The sequence below is a fragment of the Trematomus bernacchii genome, unplaced genomic scaffold (assembly GCF_902827165.1).
Source record: "Trematomus bernacchii unplaced genomic scaffold, fTreBer1.1, whole genome shotgun sequence".
NCBI classification, from domain to species: Eukaryota; Metazoa; Chordata; class Actinopteri; order Perciformes; family Nototheniidae; genus Trematomus; species Trematomus bernacchii.
Window position 1 is genome coordinate 2,668,767 of NW_022988098.1, and position 21,948 is coordinate 2,690,714.

Genomic DNA, 21,948 nt, shown 5'->3' on the forward strand with positions numbered 1-21,948 from the left:
AATTATGCATATACAAGATATAAATTAATAAAAACAGAAGAGGCATACCTCAAATAACATTACAGCAAACATTTATTTCTTTTTGCTGGATGATTACGGTTGAGAACTGTGTCTTGTTGGCACACAGGTTGCCAAATATAGCCCTATATAATTGGCTGGTGCTGTGGGAATTGTAGTCTTTTATCTTAATGGACTGCATTTGACTCCACTAGGTGGCAATATTATTCTCACAAAACTAGCTCTAACACTACATTTGTGCAATACTGTGGATGCAGAATGAGAATGACACTGATGTGATACTGTTTGTAGATATTACTGGACCAAAAATGACTTGTACATCCGGGCAGTGAATGCAGAGTTTTTGTACGGATACGAGTACCTTGGTAACTCCGGACGTCTGGTCATCACCCCGCTCACTGACAGGTAGGTGTAAAGTATAATGTTTTTTACTCTGTTTTGTATCGTTCTCCCTTTTAATACACTACTCCCTGCCCCATCCAGATGCTACCTGACCCTAACAGGAGCTCTACACCTGAAGTTCGGAGGGGCTCCTGCAGGTCCAGCAGGGACAGGGAAGACAGAAACCACTAAAGATCTGGGAAAGGCGCTGGCTATCCAGACCGTTGTTTTCAACTGCTCTGATCAGCTGGACTTCATTGCTATGGGCAAGCTTCTCAAAGGACTGGCCAGGTGAGAGGCAGTAACTAAAGTGTGAAAGAAAATCTGCAGTTAATCACATTCATGGATGCCTTCTTGCCTGTCTGCCTTTTCCGCAGCTCCGGGGCCTGGGCATGCTTTGATGAGTTTAATCGTATTGATGTGGAGGTGTTGTCTGTTGTGGCGCAGCAGATCACCACCATACAAAAGGCCCAAATGCAAAGGGTGAGAAGCTGATTCACTAGAAATGCATTTACTTTTCAACAGAGTGCTTGAGTTATGCATAAGTACAGTCTGTATTTCCATGTACATATTGTATATACTGTATGTTGTATTTCTACTGCATTTAAAAAGACGTTTGTTTGTTTTGCTGTATTAGTTTGATATGTTTTATATTTTTGAGTTGAATAACCTTAACTATGTTATATAATGTAATGTAAAAACCAACATAGGTTATCATCTTTCAGTCATCTGTTAAGCATTAAACATGGTATTATTGTTTATTATTATTATTACTAAACAGTTTAATATCATACATTGCTAGTTTTGACATTTGTAAATATTGTTTTATATAAGCAAAGAATCAGATTTCTTTTTTTCATTCCACACATAGAGGCAGCCTTTTTAATCCCTATAAAATGTTTGTCTAATGTGTGTGTATGTCGTGTTTTCAGGCAGAGCGGTTCATGTTTGAGGGGGCAGAAATCCCTCTTGTCCAGTCCTGCGCCGTGTTCATCACCATGAATCCTGGGTACGCCGGACGCACGGAGCTGCCTGACAATCTCAAGGTTTGAAAAGATAATTTTGAATTAGCTGTGTCACACCAAAGATAAGCAGATGGGGGTTAATAAAATGTTACACTCTACAGGCACTGTTTCGTCCCGTGGCGATGATGGTACCTGACTACGCTATGATTGCTGAGATCTCCTTGTACTCATTTGGCTTCAGTGATGCCAAAATCCTCTCCAAGAAGATCACCACCACCTTCAAGCTCTCCTCCGAACAGCTCAGCGCTCAGGTTTCGTATGGACTTGAAGAAGATCAGAATTAGGATCGGTTTAATGTCCAAATACATGTTATATATATCCCAAGAAAATGCGCTAATTTGAAAGGGAAATCGCTGTAGGTAATAATATACTTTGACTGACTTTTGCTCTTGTTTATATGAAGGATCATTATGACTTCGGTATGAGAGCGGTGAAGACTGTGATCTCAGCTGCTGGAAACCTCAAGAGAGAAAATCCTGATATGAACGAGGTATAAAATGTTTCTTCTGTTCATGATGGAAATAATGTATAAGAAATATGACACAAATATTAAATAATTCAAAAAAATACCCGTCCTTTTAAATATCTAATTATTCTGCAACCTCCCAGGAGCTGATCTGTCTGCGAGCCATTCAAGATGTCAACGTACCAAAGTTTTTACAGGACGACCTGAAGCTCTTCAACGGTATTGTGTCCGATCTTTTCCCAAAGACAAAACAGGAGCCAATCGACTACGGCACACTGGAGGAGTCCATGCGTGATGTCTGCACCAAGAAGAACCTCAAAGATGTGGATGGTTAGTGTTGCTGAAAGCACTGAAATGATGTTCTCAGATTTCCAAGTACCTATGACAACTATTAGGGCCACGGTAGGTCAAGAGCAAAGAGGAACATCTAAACTACTGGGATTAAAGTGGAAATTATAAAAGAAAACATTTGTGATATTATCTGAGATTATGAAGTCAAACTTTTCCCTGAAATGCACAGAAAACTAATTGTTTTTAAAGTAAATTGAACACTTTTAATCTAGGGATATTTTGAGATTTTCCTCGTAGTATTATGTCCCTTCCACGGCTCCGTGATATATATATGTGTTGTATCTATAAAGGCGTTGTCGAAGGTCCCTGTATTTTTAGGATGAGTATTTAAAAGTACTGTTGTGATTGCAGGGTTTATTTCTAAGTGTATTCAGCTGTATGAGACCACTGTGGTGAGACACGGCCTGATGTTGGTGGGACCCTCTGGATCCGGTAAAACCAAGGTGGGTCTTTAACTTGTTTACAGTTTAAATCACAGTCCTCCAACGTTTGAAATTATTTTTGTTTTTGCATGTCTGTCTGTCTGTCTGTCTGTCTGTCTGTCTGTCTGTCTGTCTGTGTTAGTGTTATGAGGTTCTAGGTGCGGCGATAACAGCTCTGAAGGGCCAGCCCTCTGTGAGCGGCGATGTGTATGAAGCGATTCAGATATATGTCCTCAACCCAAAGTCTATCACCATGGGACAGCTCTACGGGGAGTTTGACCTGCTCACACACGAGTGGTAAGTTATGTTATGTCTTCCTCAAAATAAACCTTTACAAATTCCAACTTATACTATAAACAGACACACTTTTCTCCCCCTACAGGACAGATGGCATCCTTTCCGCTGTTATCCGTGCAGGTGCATCATCCATGGACACTGTGAAAAAGTGGTATATGTTTGATGGGCCAGTGGACGCAGTTTGGATTGAGAACATGAACACTGTGCTCGATGACAACAAGAAACTGTGCCTCAGCTCGGGGGAAATCATCAAGCTCAGTGAGGTAAGGTTACCTTTTCACAGTCTTCATTTTGTCCCTGTTGCTAACACAGGGGGTCCGCGGGGTCTTAAAAAATATTAAAAGTTGATAAATCAATTTAGCGAAAATGAAGGCTATTAAAAAGTATTAAATGGCATTTTCCAAGGTATTACATTTTGTAGCTTGTTTTCAATAAGTATATAAATTGTCCAAAGAGTTTGTATTCTACAGTTTGCCTGAATGTAATCATTGCGTAGGTGTGTAGTGTGATTCTGTGTAGTTTATTTATGGCATCCCGTTGGATTTGACGTCATCTGAACAGGACATCGCACGCTCACTGCTTGATAGCGCGTTATGGGGAAATGCAAGTCTGCGTCCAAATGGTTGGAAGATAAGGAGGAAGGACAATCAATACTGTATATAGTAAATGTGAGGTAAAGTGTGTCGCCAATGGAACCGGTTAAAACTCGAAGTGGCGATGAGGTCTTAAAATGTATGGAAAGGGTCTTAAAAGGTATTACATTTTACGTCAGGATTCCTGCATATACCCTGTAACACACAATATACAATGGGTGTTTCTCAATGTCAAGGACGCTTCCTTGGTAGCACATGTCTTCCGAGTCAGTTGCTTCAGAAGCGAGGCAAGAATCCTTCCTAGCCTCGGAAAACGAAGAATGGTGGAACAGAATAACAGGTCTGCAGGTGTGCGTCATATGCGAGGCCCCGCCTTAAATGGAGCGCGATTTCCGCCAAAGATTTGGAAATTGGTCCGTGCGCAAAGCATTGTGGGGATTTTAAGACCGCGGAGTCTACACATGTGCAGCCTCGAAAGTTCTCGCTACGAAGGACGCCGGGCTCGGTAGAATTCCAAGGAGCCTGGACATTGGAACAGTCCTTCGGCGGGACTCGATGACGTAGCATCCTTGAAATAGTGGCTCTGGAGCATCCTTCTTTGACATTGAGAAACACCCAATATGTACCTTTTGTTCACAGTGCAGGGAAAAACTAAAAAATCACCTGGAAAAAAACTTGAAAACATTTTTGCCACACAGTGCCAAAGTTAGAAAATGATCCTGATAAAACTTTTTGACAATAGTGAATTTTCCTCAAAAGCTGTTTCCATGGCAACGCATCCCTCGCGTGAAACACGGTTTTCTCATAACTCAGAACATGCTCCAAAAGGCCCAAAACTTCACAGGTTTGATAACGATGCAGCCATCAACACATCTAAGCATATTATGGGGTGTCATCAAATTACGTTGCCATGGCGACAGATCACTCGCCATCAAACACAATGTTTGTGTCACTGCTGTAACTCCCATGTACGTTGACCGATCGGCCTGAAAATTCCCACGTTTGCCAACGGCCGAGTCCTCGAGACACCTACGTGACACGTCGACGTGCGGACAACAGCCTGCGGAGCGTCGAAGACCCGCTCAACGCTGCTTGCAGCTTTAAATCAAGGTGTACAAAAAACAAAACCCTTTTTTCATATTTAACTTTGAAAATAACCAAATGAAAAATGATCTTGTCAAAAAAAAATGTCATATGTTTTTAAATCATAAAACAGGAGAAAAATACTATTTGGATTAGCCTAAGAAAATGGATCACAAAGACATTTGTTTCTCACTTGCCTCTAAGGACTTCCGTATCTGTCGTTTTGTGTTTTCTCCCTGCAGGTGATGACCATGATGTTTGAGGTGCAGGACTTAGCGGTGGCCTCCCCAGCCACAGTGTCTCGCTGCGGGATGGTCTACCTGGAGCCCAGCGTTCTGGGCCTCGTCCCTTTCACAGAGTGTTGGCTGAGGCGAGTCCCTGAAGCCCTGAAACCGTTCACAAAGCAGCTCGAATCGCTTTTTGCCAGGTTCCTCCAGGTGAGAGACGGAACTGAGAGACACCAGCAGCAGGGAATCCAAAAGCTTTTCGTTATGACTGCATGCAGGGCCGTTTCTTCCTATAGGCCACTAGGGGGCCCCCAAGCTGAAAGTTCAGGTTCAGCCTCAATATATTTGGGGAGAATTAAAATTAGCCGTCTTTATTTGTAGACAGCCAAGCCCCCCTCCTGTGTTCGGTGAAGCATTATATGCTTAAAAATCTAGTGTAGGATATAAACACAAATAAACTGCAACGATAGCAAAGCTGTGGCTTGTGTTTTTGGGGTAATAAAGCCCAAATCATCGTTGGGTTGTCAGCCAATGAGTGACGTCTGAGGAAGATGAAAAATGTAAATTATACATTGTTGAAAGAATGCTGCATCTCTTGCATTTATTGACGTAGAGGAGCCTTATTGTTTACCTTTTTAATATCATTTTTTGTAAGTTTCAATTGCTTGGTTTTTGTGAAATTAGCCTGTTTTCCTCCTAAAGTGTAACAGATTGATGCTTCTCCACAGATCCTCTTAAAGGCTTCGGAATCCCCCCATTGTAGTTAAAAAACTGTAAAAACTAGGGCCCCCAAAAAGCTAGAAACGGCCCTGACTGCATGTGTGTTAATGTTTCTGTGCTGTTACCCAGGACGCCATCACATTTGTCCGCACATCAGTAAAGAAGGTCATCACATCTCTGGACAGCAACCTCACCTGCAGTCTGCTTAAAGTTATGGACTGCTTCTTCAATCCCTTCAACATTAAAGAGGTGTGTGCAGCTTCTCTCTGTTAGATTCACACGCAACTTGTCTTAACCATCAATTTCATGTTGGTAAATAATTTGTCAAGCTACCTGAGCAGTCATCAAGTCGTGAGTGTAAATTAATGTGCAGGAAGTTACTGATTTCACCTTGACAAAACCCTTTCTGTTCTTTGTTCTTTGTATAAGTGAAATGTGTCGATTGTGATCTCCTCACCTATATAATAATATATGCCTGGCTGCTAAATCCGTAGAACTGTTACAGGATGTGTATTTTTTTTAATTAAGTAACTTTTTATTTTGTATTATATATGTTTTTATTATATCATAACTTAGTACTTTTTTTAAATGCATGTCACATATTTAACATATGTAACATTAAGCGGTCTGTGGCTCTTTTTCCTGCTGTAACTACGCACATTTCCCCTCCGTGGGACTAATAAAGGGGTTCTGATTCTGATTCTGATTCTGATTCTGTTCCGGTTCCTAATCAGTGCAGCACTATTGTGTGACTTTGATCAGTATTGTTTTTATGTTTAGGGAGAGTACAGGGCAGCCATGGCAGAGGAGTGGCTGCAATGTTTCAAAAAGCTAAATGTTCCACACACTGACGAACCAAACCTGATCAACACCTTCGGAGACCCGGTCAAGATCCGCTCATGGCAGGTCGGAACAAGATTTTGTGTTAACTATTGATTTTTTAAATATATTTTTCGGGGCCAGTGAGTTTACTTAACTTAATGGTAATTTACCTTTTCTGTCATCGTACTTTGTCATTTTAATGTGCACAGATATCAGGTCTGCCCAAGGATAACCTCTCAGTGGAGAACGGTGTGATCACCCAGTACTGTCTGCGCTGGCCTTTATTCATCGATCCTCAGGGACAAGCCAACACTTGGATCAAAAACATATATATCTTATCTGTGTACTGATCCGACCATCACTGCAGAGGGCGCCAGTGAGACAAAAAGAGATAGAAAGTAGCTGTGTCAAGATATCTACTGGTTTCAGTAAATATATGTGTACACATTACCCTGAATTCCTTGTGATAGCTTCTCAGTGTCTGTATTTAATCCTCCGTTTATTCAGACCTGCTTCTTGTTGTCCCCCAGGAGAAGGACAGTAGATTGGAGGTCATTAAGTTAAGTGACCGGGACTTCCTCCGCAGTCTTGAGAATGCCATTCGCTTTGGGAAACCCTGCCTCTTGGAGAATATAGGGGAGGAATTGGATCCTGCCCTAGAGCCTGTCTTGCTGCAACAAGTTAATACATACCCAAACAAGAATCTCTTGTGCAAATATCCACGATCCACCATTCACTGGTCTGATGATACACTTTTTTTGGCCCATAGACATTTGTGCTGAGAGGCAGCACCATGCTGAAGCTGGGGGACACAGTCATCCCTTACCAACAAGGCTTCAAGATGTACATCACCACCAAGCTGCCTAACCCACACTACTCTCCAGAGGTGGCCACCAAAGTCACCCTCATTAACTTCACCCTGTCACCAAGGTAACACATGTTATAAACCCAAAAAGGCAAAATCGAGTTTGTTTTAAACAGGGGTGGGGAACCTCCGGCATCCGGGCCGTATACGGACCGCGAGACCATTTGATACGGCCCTCGAGGTAATTTATAAACACACGCAAAAAAAAATTAAAGAAATCTAGACCGCAAAAAAATTAAACAAGCGAGTGCCTGTTTTTCCTGGCCAAGGTCAGGGTCCTTGAACCCGGCACTTCGGAAATTGCAGTACCCATAAGGAGCCGTACACATGCCGCAGTTTTTGCGTGGCTGTGTCTTTAGTTGAAAGCCCAGTATTTCAGTCTCATATGTTTGTTGATTGTTAGTAAATAATATTCCAAAACATCCTTGATATTAAAATGAAATGTGAGCAAAAGATTGACAAGAAATCTGCTTGTGACTTTCAGAAAGAAATCCAACATTTCTTCAGAATGAATTCAGTTGATGAACTTTATTCTAACAACTAATGTCTGGCTCTCACTGTCTTTATTCTCAGCGGTCTGGAGGACCAGCTGCTGGGCCAGGTGGTGGCTGTGGAGCGTCCAGACCTGGAGGAGGCTAAGAACCAGCTGATCATCAGCAACGCCCAGATGAAACAGGAGCTGAAAGAAATTGAGGATGAGATCCTGTTCCGACTCAGCTCCACTGAGGGAAACCCCGTGGACAACGAGGAACTCATCCAAGTGTTCGGAGCTTCCAAGATCAAAGCTGGAGAGATCAAGGTAAGAAAGTGGGAGAGCTATAATCTCCAATACCCCAACAAACTTCATATATTGTGATTCTTTAGCAATGTTCCATCAAAGTCATATGCTACTGGATTTTACTAACGCAAGCTGGTTTTGCTGGCAGGCCAAAGTGGTGGTGGCAGAGCAGACGGAGAAGGACATTGACGCCACCCGCCTGGAGTACGTTCCAGTGGCTGTGCGCACACAGATCCTATTCTTCTGTGTATCGGACCTGTCGAATGTCGACCCCATGTACCAGTACTCACTGGAGTGGTTCCTCTGCATCTTCATGGCTGGCCTTGCCAACTCTGAGAAAGCAGGTAGAATTTCCACAGTAGCTCATATACACAGAACTATGTCTGTTCAGATGGAAAAGACATGAAACTGCTTTATGGCTTTAAAACACATGGGAACATTATTTTCTGCTTCCGCTGAATGTATTTGATGTGAGGCTGTGGCTCAGTGGGATTGTGCGCTGAACTTAGTGCGCTGAACTTTGAATCAGGGGATAGCAAGTTCGAGTCTCACTGCAGTCAGCATGTCGTTGTGTCCCTGGGCAAGACACTTCACCCCAAATTGCTCCTGTGGGGATTGTCCGCAGTACTGAATGTATGTAAGTCGCTTTGGATAAAAGCGTCTAACAAGTGACATGTCATGTAATGTTTTTTACAGACACGGTGGAGGAGAGGATTGCCAACATAAATGAGTTTTTCACCTTCAGCCTGTACAGCAATGTGTGCCGCAGCTTATTTGAGAAGAACAAACTCATGTTTGCCTTTCTCCTGTGCGCTCGCATCATGATGAATGAGAACAAAATTGATATGGTGAGAAACGTGGGAGTTTGCAGTCTCCCTCCCCTCTTTAATTTCCTGTGGGAACTCGTACAAACACAGAGGTGGAGTTTGTCCTTTTACATTTCCTGAATTGAATTGTGGCAGGCTGAGTGGCGTTACCTGCTGTCTGGAGGGATGCCCGCCCAGGAGCTGACAAACCCAGCAGTGAGTTGGCTGTCGGAGCGAGCCTGGCAGGACATTCTGGGCCTCAGCGCTCTGGACAACTTCAGAAACCTGGCAGAGAGCTTCCCCGAACATCTGCAGGGTTTCAAGAGCATCTTTGACAGCAACCAGCCTCACAGGCATGCATAGAAAAAAACCCTTGTTAACAAATGGACACTTGTTTCCTTCATTTCAACTGTGCAGTAGCCGTCCATATCTAACGGGGTGTGCATGTGTGTGTATTTGCTTATAGGGACCCTCTCCCAGGACAGTGGGACACCGAGCTGGACTCGTTCCAGAAGCTGCTGGTGCTGCGCTGTCTGAGGGCCGACCGCCTTGTTCAAGGCCTGCAGGACTTTGTCTCGGCTCAGCTGGGACAACGCTTCATAGAGCCTCAGGTAGAGTTTCTCTCCTCCCTCGTGCCCTAGAAGGTTCGTTTGGATCTGATGTAGTGGGGTTGTGTGAGGTTCGTATCCTTAGTCAGTGTATTACCTACTGTAGCTGGAGATCTAGCCTCCAGGTTGGAAAAGCAGACAGCAGTACTGAAGCAAAGAAATCCTCTGCTGTGGACCGAGGCAGCAGCTAAACCTATTATAGCTACCTAAAAGAAAGGAAAATTAATACAAATGTAAGCGTTAAATATATTTATAATATTTTCAACGCTTTACCTTCCCTTCGGACATCCCTTTCGGATAAAGAACTGAAGCTATTATATCCTGGGTATCCTGTCTTTAAAGCCACCAGACAGCATTTACAAAAACAGTAATTTTACCTCACTGACTGCCTCCTCATCAGCAGTCTAACTGGGACACTCCGACTGCCATGTAGGATAAGAACCTCTCCTCTCCTCTCCTCTCCTCTCCTCTCCTCTCCTCTCCTCTCCTCTCCTCTCCTCTCCTCTCCTCTCCTCTCCTCCCCCCTCCAGCAGTCTAACTGGGCCCCCCGACTGCCATGTACTGTAGGATAAGAACCTCTCCTCTCCTCTCCTCTCCTCTCCTCTCCTCTCCTCTCCTCTCCGACTGCCATGTACTGTAGGATAAGAACCTCTCCTCTCCTCTCCTCTCCTCTCCTCTCCTCTCCTCTCCTCTCCTCTCCTCTCCTCTCCGACTGCCATGTACTGTAGGATAAGAACCTCATACAACCTCACTTCATACAATCCAAACGAACCCTTCACATTAAAACCAATATGTATGCACTGACACAATTAAGTCTTATTTGTGACAGTGGCTCCGAATAGTGAAGCAAAATGAACATTGCAATTTAATTCAATTTCTTTTGGTTTGTACTGCAGCAGTGCAATGTGTGGAGTACAGATTTACTATGCTAATGTCAGCCGGGAAAAATACATGTGGATGTTTTGCTTTACAGTCGTATTAATGGCTTGTTACCCTCTCGATCTTCTCACAGACGTCAGACCTGTCGGTGGTCTTCAAGGAGTCTTCCCTCTCCACCCCCCTCATCTTTGTGCTCTCCCCTGGCACAGACCCCGCTGCTGACCTCTACAAATTTGCAGATGTCATGCAGTTCTCCAAGAAAATGAGTGCCATCTCTCTGGGCCAGGGCCAGGTCAGAGCCAGGGGCTGCTCTCTCTCTCTCTCTCTCTCTCTCTCTCTCTCTCTCTCTCTCTCTCTCTCTCTCTCTCTCTCTCTCTCTTCGATACACAGCGCTGTAAAACACTTTCACACAGAACCAGGCCATTCTCATCTCACTTGTTAAGAATGGCCACCTATGTGATAATTGCTTTCTCTATTTATGGCCATGGGACAGGGCGATATACACAACTATTTTAGGCAGATGCTCGATTCCAGGACACAAAAAAAAGCACCAAAAAAATTACAACACCTCATGTGTAGGTTTTGGGATGAATGCAGACTCATATTCCACCCACCGGAAACTGGCCAAACATTTCTCCCAGCAACACTCTCCCCCTGAGGTTGTTCAAAAGGTGTTAGCGTGTGTTTGTCACATCACTTGCAACTATGTGAGTTAGACTCTTGGCTTGTGCTGCGCTGTTACATCAGCCTGTCCTCGTTTTACGTCTCCATTGAACCTAGTGCTCTTAAATGTTTCAGTAAGACTGCAAGAATGTCAAACTAGCTACAGGGAGATGTATATGTCGACCACTAAATAACTACACCCTTTTACAAAATATGGATGTTTTCTCTTATATTAAAGCTTCTGTTTGTGACTCTTGTTGTTGTCCTCTGCCTTTTGTTCTGCTGTTGTTTGTGTGATTCAGGGCCCCTGGGCAGAGAAGCTCATGCTCGCTGCTATGGAGAGAGGTCATTGGGTCTTCTCCCAGAACTGTCACCTGGCGCCCAGCTGGATGCCCTCCCTGGAGAGACTCATTGAAAACATCAGCCCAGTAAAGGTCAGACCATTACGCATTGATCACATGGTCTGTGCACTTTTGTAGTATTGTGAGTTGATCAATTCCTTTTATTGCTTGTCTCATAACAGGTGCACAAGGACTTCCGTATGTGGCTCACGAGCCTTTCCAGCAACAAGTTCCCAGTGTCTATTCTCCAAAATGGGTCAAAGATGACCATCGAGCCTCCCAAGGGAATCAAGGCCAATCTACAGAAGACCTACCTGAGGCTCACCAATGAGTTCTTCACCTCCTCCACAAAGGTCCGTCTGCTCCTGCTTCATATCTGGATCCACTCAAATGTTAGATTAGAAAACCAGCCATTTTGGAGCTGTTTAAACATCCAGCATCTAGTGGTGACTTTAACTTCTCTCCTCTCCTCTCCTCTCCTCTCCTCTCCTCTCCTCTCCTCTCCTCTCCTCTCCTCTCCTCTCCCCTCCTCTCCTCTCCTCTCCAGGCATCACACCTCAAGGCTTTGCTTCTGTCTCTGTGTCTCTTCCATGGAATTTCTCTGGAGCGAAGGAAGTTTGGCCCACTGGGCTTCAACATTCCCTACGATTTCACAGACGGAGACTTAAACATCTGCATCAGCCAGGTCAAAATGTTCCTGGACGAGTACCAGGACGTCCCGTACAAGGTGGGTGGAGGAGAACTCTTCTGTCTGTATTTAACAACCTGTTAAGATAACAATACCTCAAAGCCACATCATTTGTAGTCACTCTGTGTGTGTTTGAGCCTGCTCATCTGTCTGTCTCCCCTTCTTGTTCTGCACCTGTCCAGGTGTTAAAATATACCGCAGGGGAGATAAATTACGGCGGCCGAGTGACAGATGACTGGGACAGACGATGCCTGCTGAGCGTCCTGGAGGATTTCTACTGTCCTGCTGTGCTGGAAGACGGTCACTTCTACTCTTCGTCTGGAGTCTACCGGCAGATAGACACAGATCTGGATATCAAGGTCAGATAAACGCAGGGTCTTTCAAAAGATTGTGATCAGAGCACTAATCCGTCTCTCACTGTTCAGTTTAATACATGAAAAGTCTTTAGGGGGTATATTGCGAGACAGCCATCTATTAAACATGAAGATATCTTAAATTAAATAACATGAACAATTATTATTCTACAAGCAGAAAACATGACATTTGTATTTTTCAAATTAATTATACCATCAGGTTTTTAACAGGCCTGAGCTTGATAGAAAAGTAAACATTAAACATTTTTACTATAAGTAAAAGTTAAATAAAATAAAAACTTTAAAATGCCAAATAAAATAAAGTAAGGGAAAAATAAAATGTACAAATCAAATGTGATATGCTACAGAAACTTATGAACTGCTGACTATCATAACCTGTTGCTCTGAAAATCTTGCTTTAGGGTTACCTGGCATACATTCGTGGTTTGCCCATCAATGATACACCTGAGATCTTTGGTCTCCATGACAACGCTAATATCAGCTTTGCCCAAAACGAGTCCTTCGCCCTGCTGGGAGCTCTGGTTCGACTCCAGCCTCGAGCTTCATCTGCCGGGGGCAAATCTCTGGAGGAGGTAGCGTTTTTTTGTTGCCGAACACTGTTTAACAGCAATTTGGTTGTGATGTGTTGTGTCTTTAATATCTAGACTACATGTTGGGTTTCATTGTTGATGTTCCATGTTGTAGATAGTGGAGGAGATCGTGGCAGGCATCGTGGAAAAGATTCCTCGGCCTTTCAACATTCAGGACGTGATGGAAATGTTCCCGGTGCTCTATGAAGAGTCCATGAACACAGTGCTCATCCAGGAGGTCATCAGGTAATGTTAGGCTGAGGACTAACCACAGTCCAGACCACACGTCAGGTGTGCTTCATATAATAACACACACCACTCCGCTCTGTTGCTGTACACTTATGATCAGGTGCTGACACCGACACAGAGGGAAATTCAGATCTGCACAATCTTCCTCATTCTATCTGTCTGCCAAAAATGTAATCATAAGAAATGACTCTGGAAAAGCTGCAGATAGAGCCATAAGAAATGAATGCAACTGATTATTTAATGTTTAATGTTGTTTTTATAGGCAATAATTTAAGCTTTGTTAGTTCCAGGTTTAATATGTGCAATAAGTTTTGCAATAAACATTGAACCAGTCCGGCCCTCGACTAGTACCCATTTTTTAATTTTGGCCCACTGTGTATTTGAGTTTGACCCCCCTGGTCTACACAGTTTAACAGTCCCACTAGGATCAACTTGGACCACCCCCCCACTAAAAAAAATGAAACGTTGACTTAAATTATGTTCATTCAGAAGCAAAAATATTAAGTTAAACTAATTTGAACTTGATATTTTTGCTTTTAACTAACTTAATGCAATTATGTACAGTAGAACCTGTTGACAATATACATTTAATAAATGTCAATGTTTCCATTTTATAGTGCAAGAACTCATCTGATCAAATGAACATGTCCTTTACTATTCTTTTTAATATATTTATTAGATCAACAAGCAGGGTAATTCTTGCTATCGGTGCCACACTGAAATCATTTAAACAATATCTAGCTCATAAAAACCTCAGCCAAGAGCCCAGAACAGATACGTGTTTCTTCCCATACGTAAAGATATTTTACTTTTAAGGTAAAAATGATTAACTAAATGTGTAACCATAACTCTATTTGAGTCCAGTAGCAGCGGCTGAACAGTTCCAGTTACAGCCAGTAATCATAATCACAGAGTAGTGGTGACTTTCACTTTTCCTCTCCTCTCCTTAAGTGTTGTTTTCCTAGTGCTATAAACAAGGTCTGAACATGTTTTTATTACATTTTGTGTACAGTTTCCAACTTCTTAGGACTTATCAAGAAAATAGTCTTACTGTTGTCAACTCCATCGGTTGTTAGAAATTATAATTTTGCTACTTAGATGTGTAAGTATATCTGTCAGATGTATAAGCAGAATGTAATTTAAGTTATACCAGGGTGTAACAACAGGTTGAACATTATTTACAGGGTAAATTCCCATGATATTTATTTTACACTTTTACTCCCCCGTAAGACTTGTTTAAGAAGTGTTTATGTATTTGTCTTTGCATAACTCCATTTAATTAATAATTGTGATAATATTGTGGATGGATGACACGTGAATAACTGATTGGACTGAATCAGGTATGGCCAGTTTAAATCAGTTGTACTTTGATAACTAGTTATTTGTGTTTTTTCAGATACAACAATCTGCTGGCGGTCATCTCTCAGAGTCTCGGAGACATCGTGAAGGCTCTGAAAGGTTTGGTGGTGATGTCGTCTGAACTGGAGCTCATGGCCAGCAGCCTGTTCATCAACGTGGTGCCCGATATGTGGAAAGCCAAGGCAAGACACACACACAGGTTATTGACCTTCTTGATCTCACGTGGTTTGGATGGGATCTTTACGTTTTTATTAATTTCTTTTCATACATAATGAAATAGTTTTCGCCAATAATCTATTTTTTACAATAAAACATTACAAAAATAAAGACACAACAGAAACCCCCCCCCCCCCAAAGGAATGGCTCAAAGAGAGTCAACATCAAAAACATTTAAAGACATCACCTTTCAAAATCGTAAGCCAATCTATAGTTTTCTCAGACACACTTTCAATGGATGGGATGTTTTTATAAATTAAGCAATTCCGTAGACAATATGGATAACTTCAAAGATAAAGTCAAGATAGTCTTGAGTCAAGATAAAGGTGTTAGATGTTTTGAAGGTATTGCACGTGCACAGATTACAGCAATGGGCCTTTAACTGAAATAATATTACGACATCCATCTGTGTGTGTCGTACAGTTGGGGGTGACACTTGATCATGTGGGAGTGATTTCAGTGAACAGGGAAGGGCGGAATGAGCAACTCTCATGACTGTTCCGGGATCGGCCGGAAGAAGGAAGTGAAGTTGGAGACGCGTGGCAGAAAGTTCACAGAGAATCGGAAATTCGGATACATACAGAAACGGTAGCATTGGACTGTTATTTTGGCGGATTTGCATAAACTGTACATTGAGTGTTTCATCATGTCAACCAGCTCAGATGGTAGCCAAAGACACAATATGGAATGGATGATAGCCAAAGCTGCGAAGAAGAAAAGATCTTTGAGAGACAGAGATAGTTCAGTAAGAGCTCGAAGTTGGTCGGATTGGTCGGGTGAAGCAGACGAGGCTAAGCAAAACAAAAAATCAAGAGTCAGTCAAAATGACAGTCAAGCAATGTTGAATAAAGAAATAGAACACGAGTGGAAAGTGGTAATAGAATTCAATCAGGATGGTGGGCATTACCACCCGATTAAACTTACCAAAGCAATTGAAAAAGAGATTGGAAAAATTTAATTTGCTAAATTCATGAACAATAAGCGGGTATTGATACATGCCAATAACAAACAGCAGCAGGAAAAGATTCTGGGAATGAACTCACTGAATGGGGAGAAAATGAAGGCGCATGTTCCAGGAGCAATGGCGAAACTGAGAGGAGTAATCTCAGGAGTACCATTGGACATGTCAATGGAAGATGTGAAAAGTGAATTAAAAGGAGGCAAAATAGTGGAAGTCACAAGGCTTAAAAGCAAACGGGATGGTACACTCAAAGAAACATTATCAGTTCTCATTCAGTTTGAGAGAATCTTACCTAAGGCAGTACAAATGGGATATTTGAACTTCATGGTTAGGGAGTACATCCCCAAACCTCTCAGGTGCTACGCATGTCAACGAATGGGGCACACAGCGCAGCAGTGTAAAGGACAGCTAAGGTGTGCGAGATGCGGAGGAAAACATGAGTATGGAAAATGTGAAAAGGATGCAAAGGTTAAATGTTGTAACTGCGGAGGAGATCACAGTGCTGCGTTTGGAGGTTGTGAAGTGCAGAGAGAGGCCAGAGAGGTGCAGAGAGTTAAGATTACAAACAAAGTTTCATACGCAGAAGCAATAAAGAAAGTAAGGGGAACAGTAACAATCAATAAGAACCCTAGTGGAATGGAGCAGAGCATTACAATACAAAATGTCAGGAACACACCAAAAAGTAATCTTCAAATCCAACCCCACAGCGCCACCAAGAGTAAAGAGGATGATGATGTTTTAGGAGTGAAAAAGGTGAATTTTGTGGTATTTATATGCCATACTGTAAATGTTGCATTGCAGTTAAAAAAGAAAAGTGATAGAATCAAAGCCATTGTGGAGGCAGCTGGAAAATTCCTTGACATGAAAGATATTAAAGCAGATCAGATACATGCAATGCTAACTATAAATGGAGCTGGGGAAAATGAAAATCAGGATGAGGGTTAGATCCTTAATCATGGTGCTGCACATACTACAGTGGAACGCAAGAAGCCTCATAGCTAATGGTCAAGAATTCAAGAAATATATATATGATCTAGAGGTAGTCCCTGAGGTAATATGTGTGCAAGAAACCTGGTTACGACCTCAATTAGACTTTGTCATTCCAGGATTTAGCTGTATAAGGCATGATAGAGATAATAATCAAAATGGTGGAGGGTGTGCCACGTTTCTCAAAGATGGTGTGGCATATAGGGAGGTGCAATCTCCTGATGATATAGAGTGTATTATAGTGGAAATCTGCAACCCTAGGAAACAAGATAACATTAGGATAATCAATTTATACAACCCATGTAAAAATCTAACCACTGATATATTTAAAGAAATAGCAGGCAATAAACATAGGAAGGAAGTTTGGTGTGGTGATTTCAATGCACACAACAGTCTATGGGGCAGCAACCATACAGACAGTAACGGAAATATAGTGGAAGAAATGCTGGAGGAAAGAACACTAGTATGCCTTAATGATGGACATGGCACAAGAGTAGATGTACACAGGGGGAAAGTATCATGCCTGGATCTGACATTAGTGTCAAACTGTTTGGTTCATACATGCGAATGGTTTGTTTTGAATAAATCCACAGTAGGAAGTGACCATTATCCAGTGCTTACTAAAATGAATACTAATGTATATATACAGGAAGGAGGTGCAATAACCAGGTGGTGCTTTGCTAAAGCTGATTGGGGGAAATTTAGGATATGGTGTGAGGAGTCGGTACACCTGCTAACATCAGAGGGAAGCATAGAGGTCATTACAAGCCAAATAACGCAACATATTCTAAATGCAGCAGAGAACAGTATACCCAAAACAACAACCAAGGGTAGGAAGAAAGTGGTGCCATGGTGGAATGAGGAATGCAGCAGGGCTATTAAAGAGCGAAAATAATGCATTTAGAGAATTAAAGAAAAACATGACACAAAATAATGTTATAGAGTTTCAAAGGAAAAGGGCAGCTGCTCGAAGGACAATCAAATACACAAAAAAAAGAACATGGAGAGAATTTTGTTCTACCATTGGCAGAGGAGTAAAATTAGGTGATGTCTGGTCCATGTTTAAGCGGATGAGTGGGAAAAGGAAATCCATTAAAATTCCAGCTTTGGTTGATGGGGAGAGGCTGGCAGTGACAGATAAAGAGAAGGCAGACATGTTAGGAAGGACACTTGCAGCAGTACATAGCGGGGAACATCTCAGTGATATTCATAGGCAGCAAAAACAGCAGTTACTAGCAGAGAATGAAAACGTGAAGGAGAAGAGACAGGATAATAGGTCAGCTCTTGATGTGGAATTTACAATGTCAGAACTCAAAATAGCCTTACAAGGTACAGGTTATACAGCCCCAGGACAAGACCAGCTATGTTATGCTATGTTTAGACAGTTGCCTATGGAAACTATGACAATGGTGCTGAGTCTTTTCAATAAAATCTGGAGAGAAGGAGATATGCCAAGTTTGTGGAAAACAGCAGTCGTGCTACCATTCAATAAGCCAGGGAAAGATACAGCTAACCCTAGTAACTACAGACCAATAGCTCTTACATCACACCTATGTAAATGGATGGAAAAGATCATTGTCCGTAGGCTCTCACATGTACTGGAGCAGAAAGGGCTGCTGAGTAGTTTTCAGAGCGGATTTCGTAAAGGGCGGTCCACAATAGATGCTTTAGTAAGAGTGAGTAATGATGTGGAAAAAACATTGAAAATGAAAGAGATAATGGCAATAGTGTACTTTGACATTGAAAAGGCGTATGACTGTATGTGGAGGGATGGGTTACTGATCAAATTGAGTAGAATGGGTATTGGAGGGAGAATGTACAATTGGGTAAGGGCCTTTTTAACAGACAGGACATTTAGAGTAAAGGTTGGAGCAGATATTTCCAACTATTTTGAAATAGAAAATGGTATCCCCCAAGGGAGTGCAGTCAGTCCAATATTATTTAACATCATGATCAATGATATATTTACATGTTTAGACACATGCATTCAATCGGCTCTATACGCAGATGATGGGGCTATTTGGATGAGGGGAAGAAATGCCCCATACGTAATGGAGAATATAGCTAGAGCGATTAAAAAAGTGGAGAGGTGGTCGTATAACTGGGGATTCAAAATGTCAGAAAGCAAGTCATGCTACATGGTATTCACAAACAAACGCAAGATTGATGGCCAACAGCTAACACTATATGATCGTCCAATGACAAAGGTGAATGAGTTCAAATACCTAGGACTGTGGTTTGATAGCAAATATACATGGAAAATGCATATTAAACAAGTGGAAACAAAATGCAAAAAAGTATTAAATTTATTGCGAGCTGTAGCTGGATGCAACTGGGGCGCAGACAAACAAGCATTAATAGACATTTACAGATCAATTATGAGGTCCACAATAGACTATGGTTGTATAGTGTATGGAGCAGCAGCAAAAACATCGCTTTTAAAAATTGATAGAATACAATATAAAGCATTGCGGTTGTGTATTGGAGCGATAAAGTCATCCCCGATCAATGCAGTTCTGATAGAAGCAGGAGAGACACCTCTGGAGATCAGAAGAGAGAAACTTGCTCTGTCATACTGGGTCAGGCTACAAGGAAGTGGAGAAGGAAATATTTCAAACAGAATATTACAGGATTGCTGGGAATATGCAAAATTCCAGGGACGTGGGTTTGGCTGGACGAGTAAGGAGAGAACGAGGGCATATGGAGTGGACAATATCACGTTTGCTAAAGCAACCCCATTTAGCAGTGTTCCCCCATGGCTTTTCCCAGAAGCTAAAATAGATATGAGTATTGTAGAAAGGAAAAAAGAGTGGCAAGTAAATGAAGTGGGAATTAAAACAAGTATGTATCTGAATGAAAAGTATTACAATTGCCTACAAATGTACACAGATGGTTCTAAGAACAAGGAAGAGTGTGTTGGAATTGGTATATACATCCCAGAATTTAAAATATCTATTGCAAAAAGAGCGTCTGATCAATTATCAGTGTACACAGCAGAAATGCTGGCAGTAATAATAGGATTACAGTGGGTTGAAGAGGTCAGACCAGATAGGGTGGTGATGTGCACAGATTCATTGTCCATATTACAAAGCATACAATCAACAACTGCCAGAGAAGACATTCTCATAGAACTGTTAAGACTGCACAGAGGCGGCATAGATCTGCAGTTCTGCTGGGTGCCTGCACATGAGGGGGTGAAAGGGAACGAGTGTGCTGATAAATTAGCAAAAAGTGCACTACAAAAGGAAATAACATTACCAGTTCAACTTGGAGAAGGAAAAGCAGTAATTAAGAAGAAAGGGATGGAGATCTGGCAGAAAAGGTGGGAGAAAGACCAGAAAGGCAAAGAATATCACAAAGTACAAAAGACAATTACAATTCATATTTATAAAGAAAGAAACAGAAGGGAGGAAATCACGATCGCTAGACTCAGAATAAATCACACAGCATTGAATGGTACGCTGTATGTCATGGGGAAAAGTGACAGTGACAAGTGTGGGAACTGTGGAGTAAAAGAAGATGTAGAACATATCTTGATATATCGTGACATATATAAAGCGGAAAGAGAAAAACTAAAGGCTAAAGTTTTAGAGGCAGAGAGGGAATGGAGTGTGGTTGGTATTTTGGGAACAAAAGGAGAGGGAGTAAGAGCTACCAGAAAGGCACTGTTTACATTCTTGAGTGAAACTGGGGTAGGAAAAAGAATTTAACATTAGGTCAAGAAAGAACATAGATTTTTATTTTTGTTTTATTTATTTCATGTTTTGTTTTTTGTTGATTTATTTATTTATTTTGATTAGATCATAGGTTAAAGAGTTGGTATGATATGATGATTCATACTCATGTACAGTAGGTGGCGGTATGCACCTTTTAAGTTGTTTGCAATCCGCCAAAAAACGAAGAGAAGAAGAAGAAGAAGAAGAAGTGAACAGGGAATCTGATGAACTTCTGCTGACATTTCTGTCCTGCTCTAATAATTCCCGGCTCTGCTTTCCAAGAATACACATGGCGTTCTTTGACGGGCCATGTGTCTCCCTCCCTCCAGGCCTACCCGTCCCTGAAGCCTCTGGCATCCTGGGTGTCAGACCTGATTCTGAGGATCAATTTCCTGCAGAAATGGATCTGTGATGGCATTCCACCTGTTTTCTGGATTAGCGGCTTCTTCTTCCCGCAGGCTTTCCTCACAGGAACGCTCCAGAACTACGCCCGCCGCTCTGGCATCTCCATCGACACAATTGGATTTGACTTTGAGGTCAGACAGTGAGATGTTTGTCTGACAGTGCTTTTGCAACTATTTTTTCACTACTAGCTAAACTACAGCACTACATGTTTTCAGCAATAATATATCATTTATACAAACACACCAAATGCGGAAACAATACCCCCAACCTGTAGTTCCATGATTGGATTATGTAACCCCAGTGTATGAATCAGTGATCACTACACAAGCCCCCCCAGAATTCAACCATGGACACAATCCTCGCGTCCGGGAGGAAGCACCACAGGGGCCGAGGAGGGCGGGCCATGGAACGGGCCGTCGGAAGGGGGCCGCAGGAGAGGGTAGGGGCCCCAACGAAGGCGAGGGCATCCCCACCGGAGGGCGGAGGGCGGGTGGCGGGCCGGAACGGGCCGTCGTCAGGGGGCCGCAGAAAGCAGGGTCGCGTCGTGGGGACAGGCGCGAAACACCCGGAGGTCCCCAGCAGGGAGGAGCGCCGCCCGGCCGCTGGCGAAGGCACAGCGGCGGCGGGCACGAAGTCCTCGGGAGGAAGGAGCCGTGTCCCCGGGAGGAGGGAGCCGTGGACAGGGGAGAGGCCAGACGGGGCGCCGTCGAGGCGAACCGTGAGCCGCGGGTAGAGGTGAGGCCAGGCAGGGTCCCGAAGCGCGCCACCCACGGGCCGATGAAGGCATGGGCGACGTCCGGAACCGCCGAGGCGAGGGAAGAGGCGAGACGGGGTCCAGAAGCGCGCCACTGTGTGACGTCCGAAACCGCCGTCGAGGTGGTGAAAACAGCGAGAGGGTCCACACGAGGCCGACCAGACATGGTCGAACCTCCTCTCAGACACCAGAAAAAGCTCAAAAATGGTCGTCCCGTCCACGATCAAAAACAGGTGGGCGAAATAGCAAGAGGATCCACGCGAGGCCGACCAGACTTGATCGAACCTCCTCTCCGGCACAACAAAAAACAAAAAAAAAAAAAAAA

At 42.9% G+C, this 21,948-nt stretch overlaps 1 protein-coding gene across 1 annotated transcript in view; it reads left to right on the top strand.

Moving 5' to 3' along the window:
- Positions 1 to 21,194, top strand: part of LOC117475341 (dynein heavy chain 1, axonemal-like) — a 33,542-nt gene extending 12,348 nt beyond the window's left edge. Inside the window, 30 exon segments of the mRNA XM_034121488.1 lie at positions 310 to 423; positions 502 to 690; positions 777 to 882; positions 1,332 to 1,445; positions 1,526 to 1,675; positions 1,828 to 1,914; positions 2,034 to 2,220; positions 2,593 to 2,684; positions 2,806 to 2,960; positions 3,046 to 3,223; positions 4,879 to 5,073; positions 5,713 to 5,832; positions 6,364 to 6,489; positions 6,615 to 6,746; positions 6,936 to 7,085; positions 7,175 to 7,335; positions 7,844 to 8,069; positions 8,197 to 8,392; positions 8,745 to 8,896; positions 9,011 to 9,207; positions 9,321 to 9,465; positions 10,475 to 10,633; positions 11,307 to 11,438; positions 11,528 to 11,698; positions 11,893 to 12,072; positions 12,216 to 12,392; positions 12,809 to 12,979; positions 13,092 to 13,222; positions 14,622 to 14,766; positions 20,794 to 21,194. Coding sequence (XP_033977379.1) covers positions 310 to 423; positions 502 to 690; positions 777 to 882; positions 1,332 to 1,445; positions 1,526 to 1,675; positions 1,828 to 1,914; positions 2,034 to 2,220; positions 2,593 to 2,684; positions 2,806 to 2,960; positions 3,046 to 3,223; positions 4,879 to 5,073; positions 5,713 to 5,832; positions 6,364 to 6,489; positions 6,615 to 6,746; positions 6,936 to 7,085; positions 7,175 to 7,335; positions 7,844 to 8,069; positions 8,197 to 8,392; positions 8,745 to 8,896; positions 9,011 to 9,207; positions 9,321 to 9,465; positions 10,475 to 10,633; positions 11,307 to 11,438; positions 11,528 to 11,698; positions 11,893 to 12,072; positions 12,216 to 12,392; positions 12,809 to 12,979; positions 13,092 to 13,222; positions 14,622 to 14,766; positions 20,794 to 21,012 — 4,657 coding nt within the window. The 3' untranslated portion in view covers positions 21,013 to 21,194.
- Positions 21,195 to 21,948: the final 754 nt, after the last annotated feature.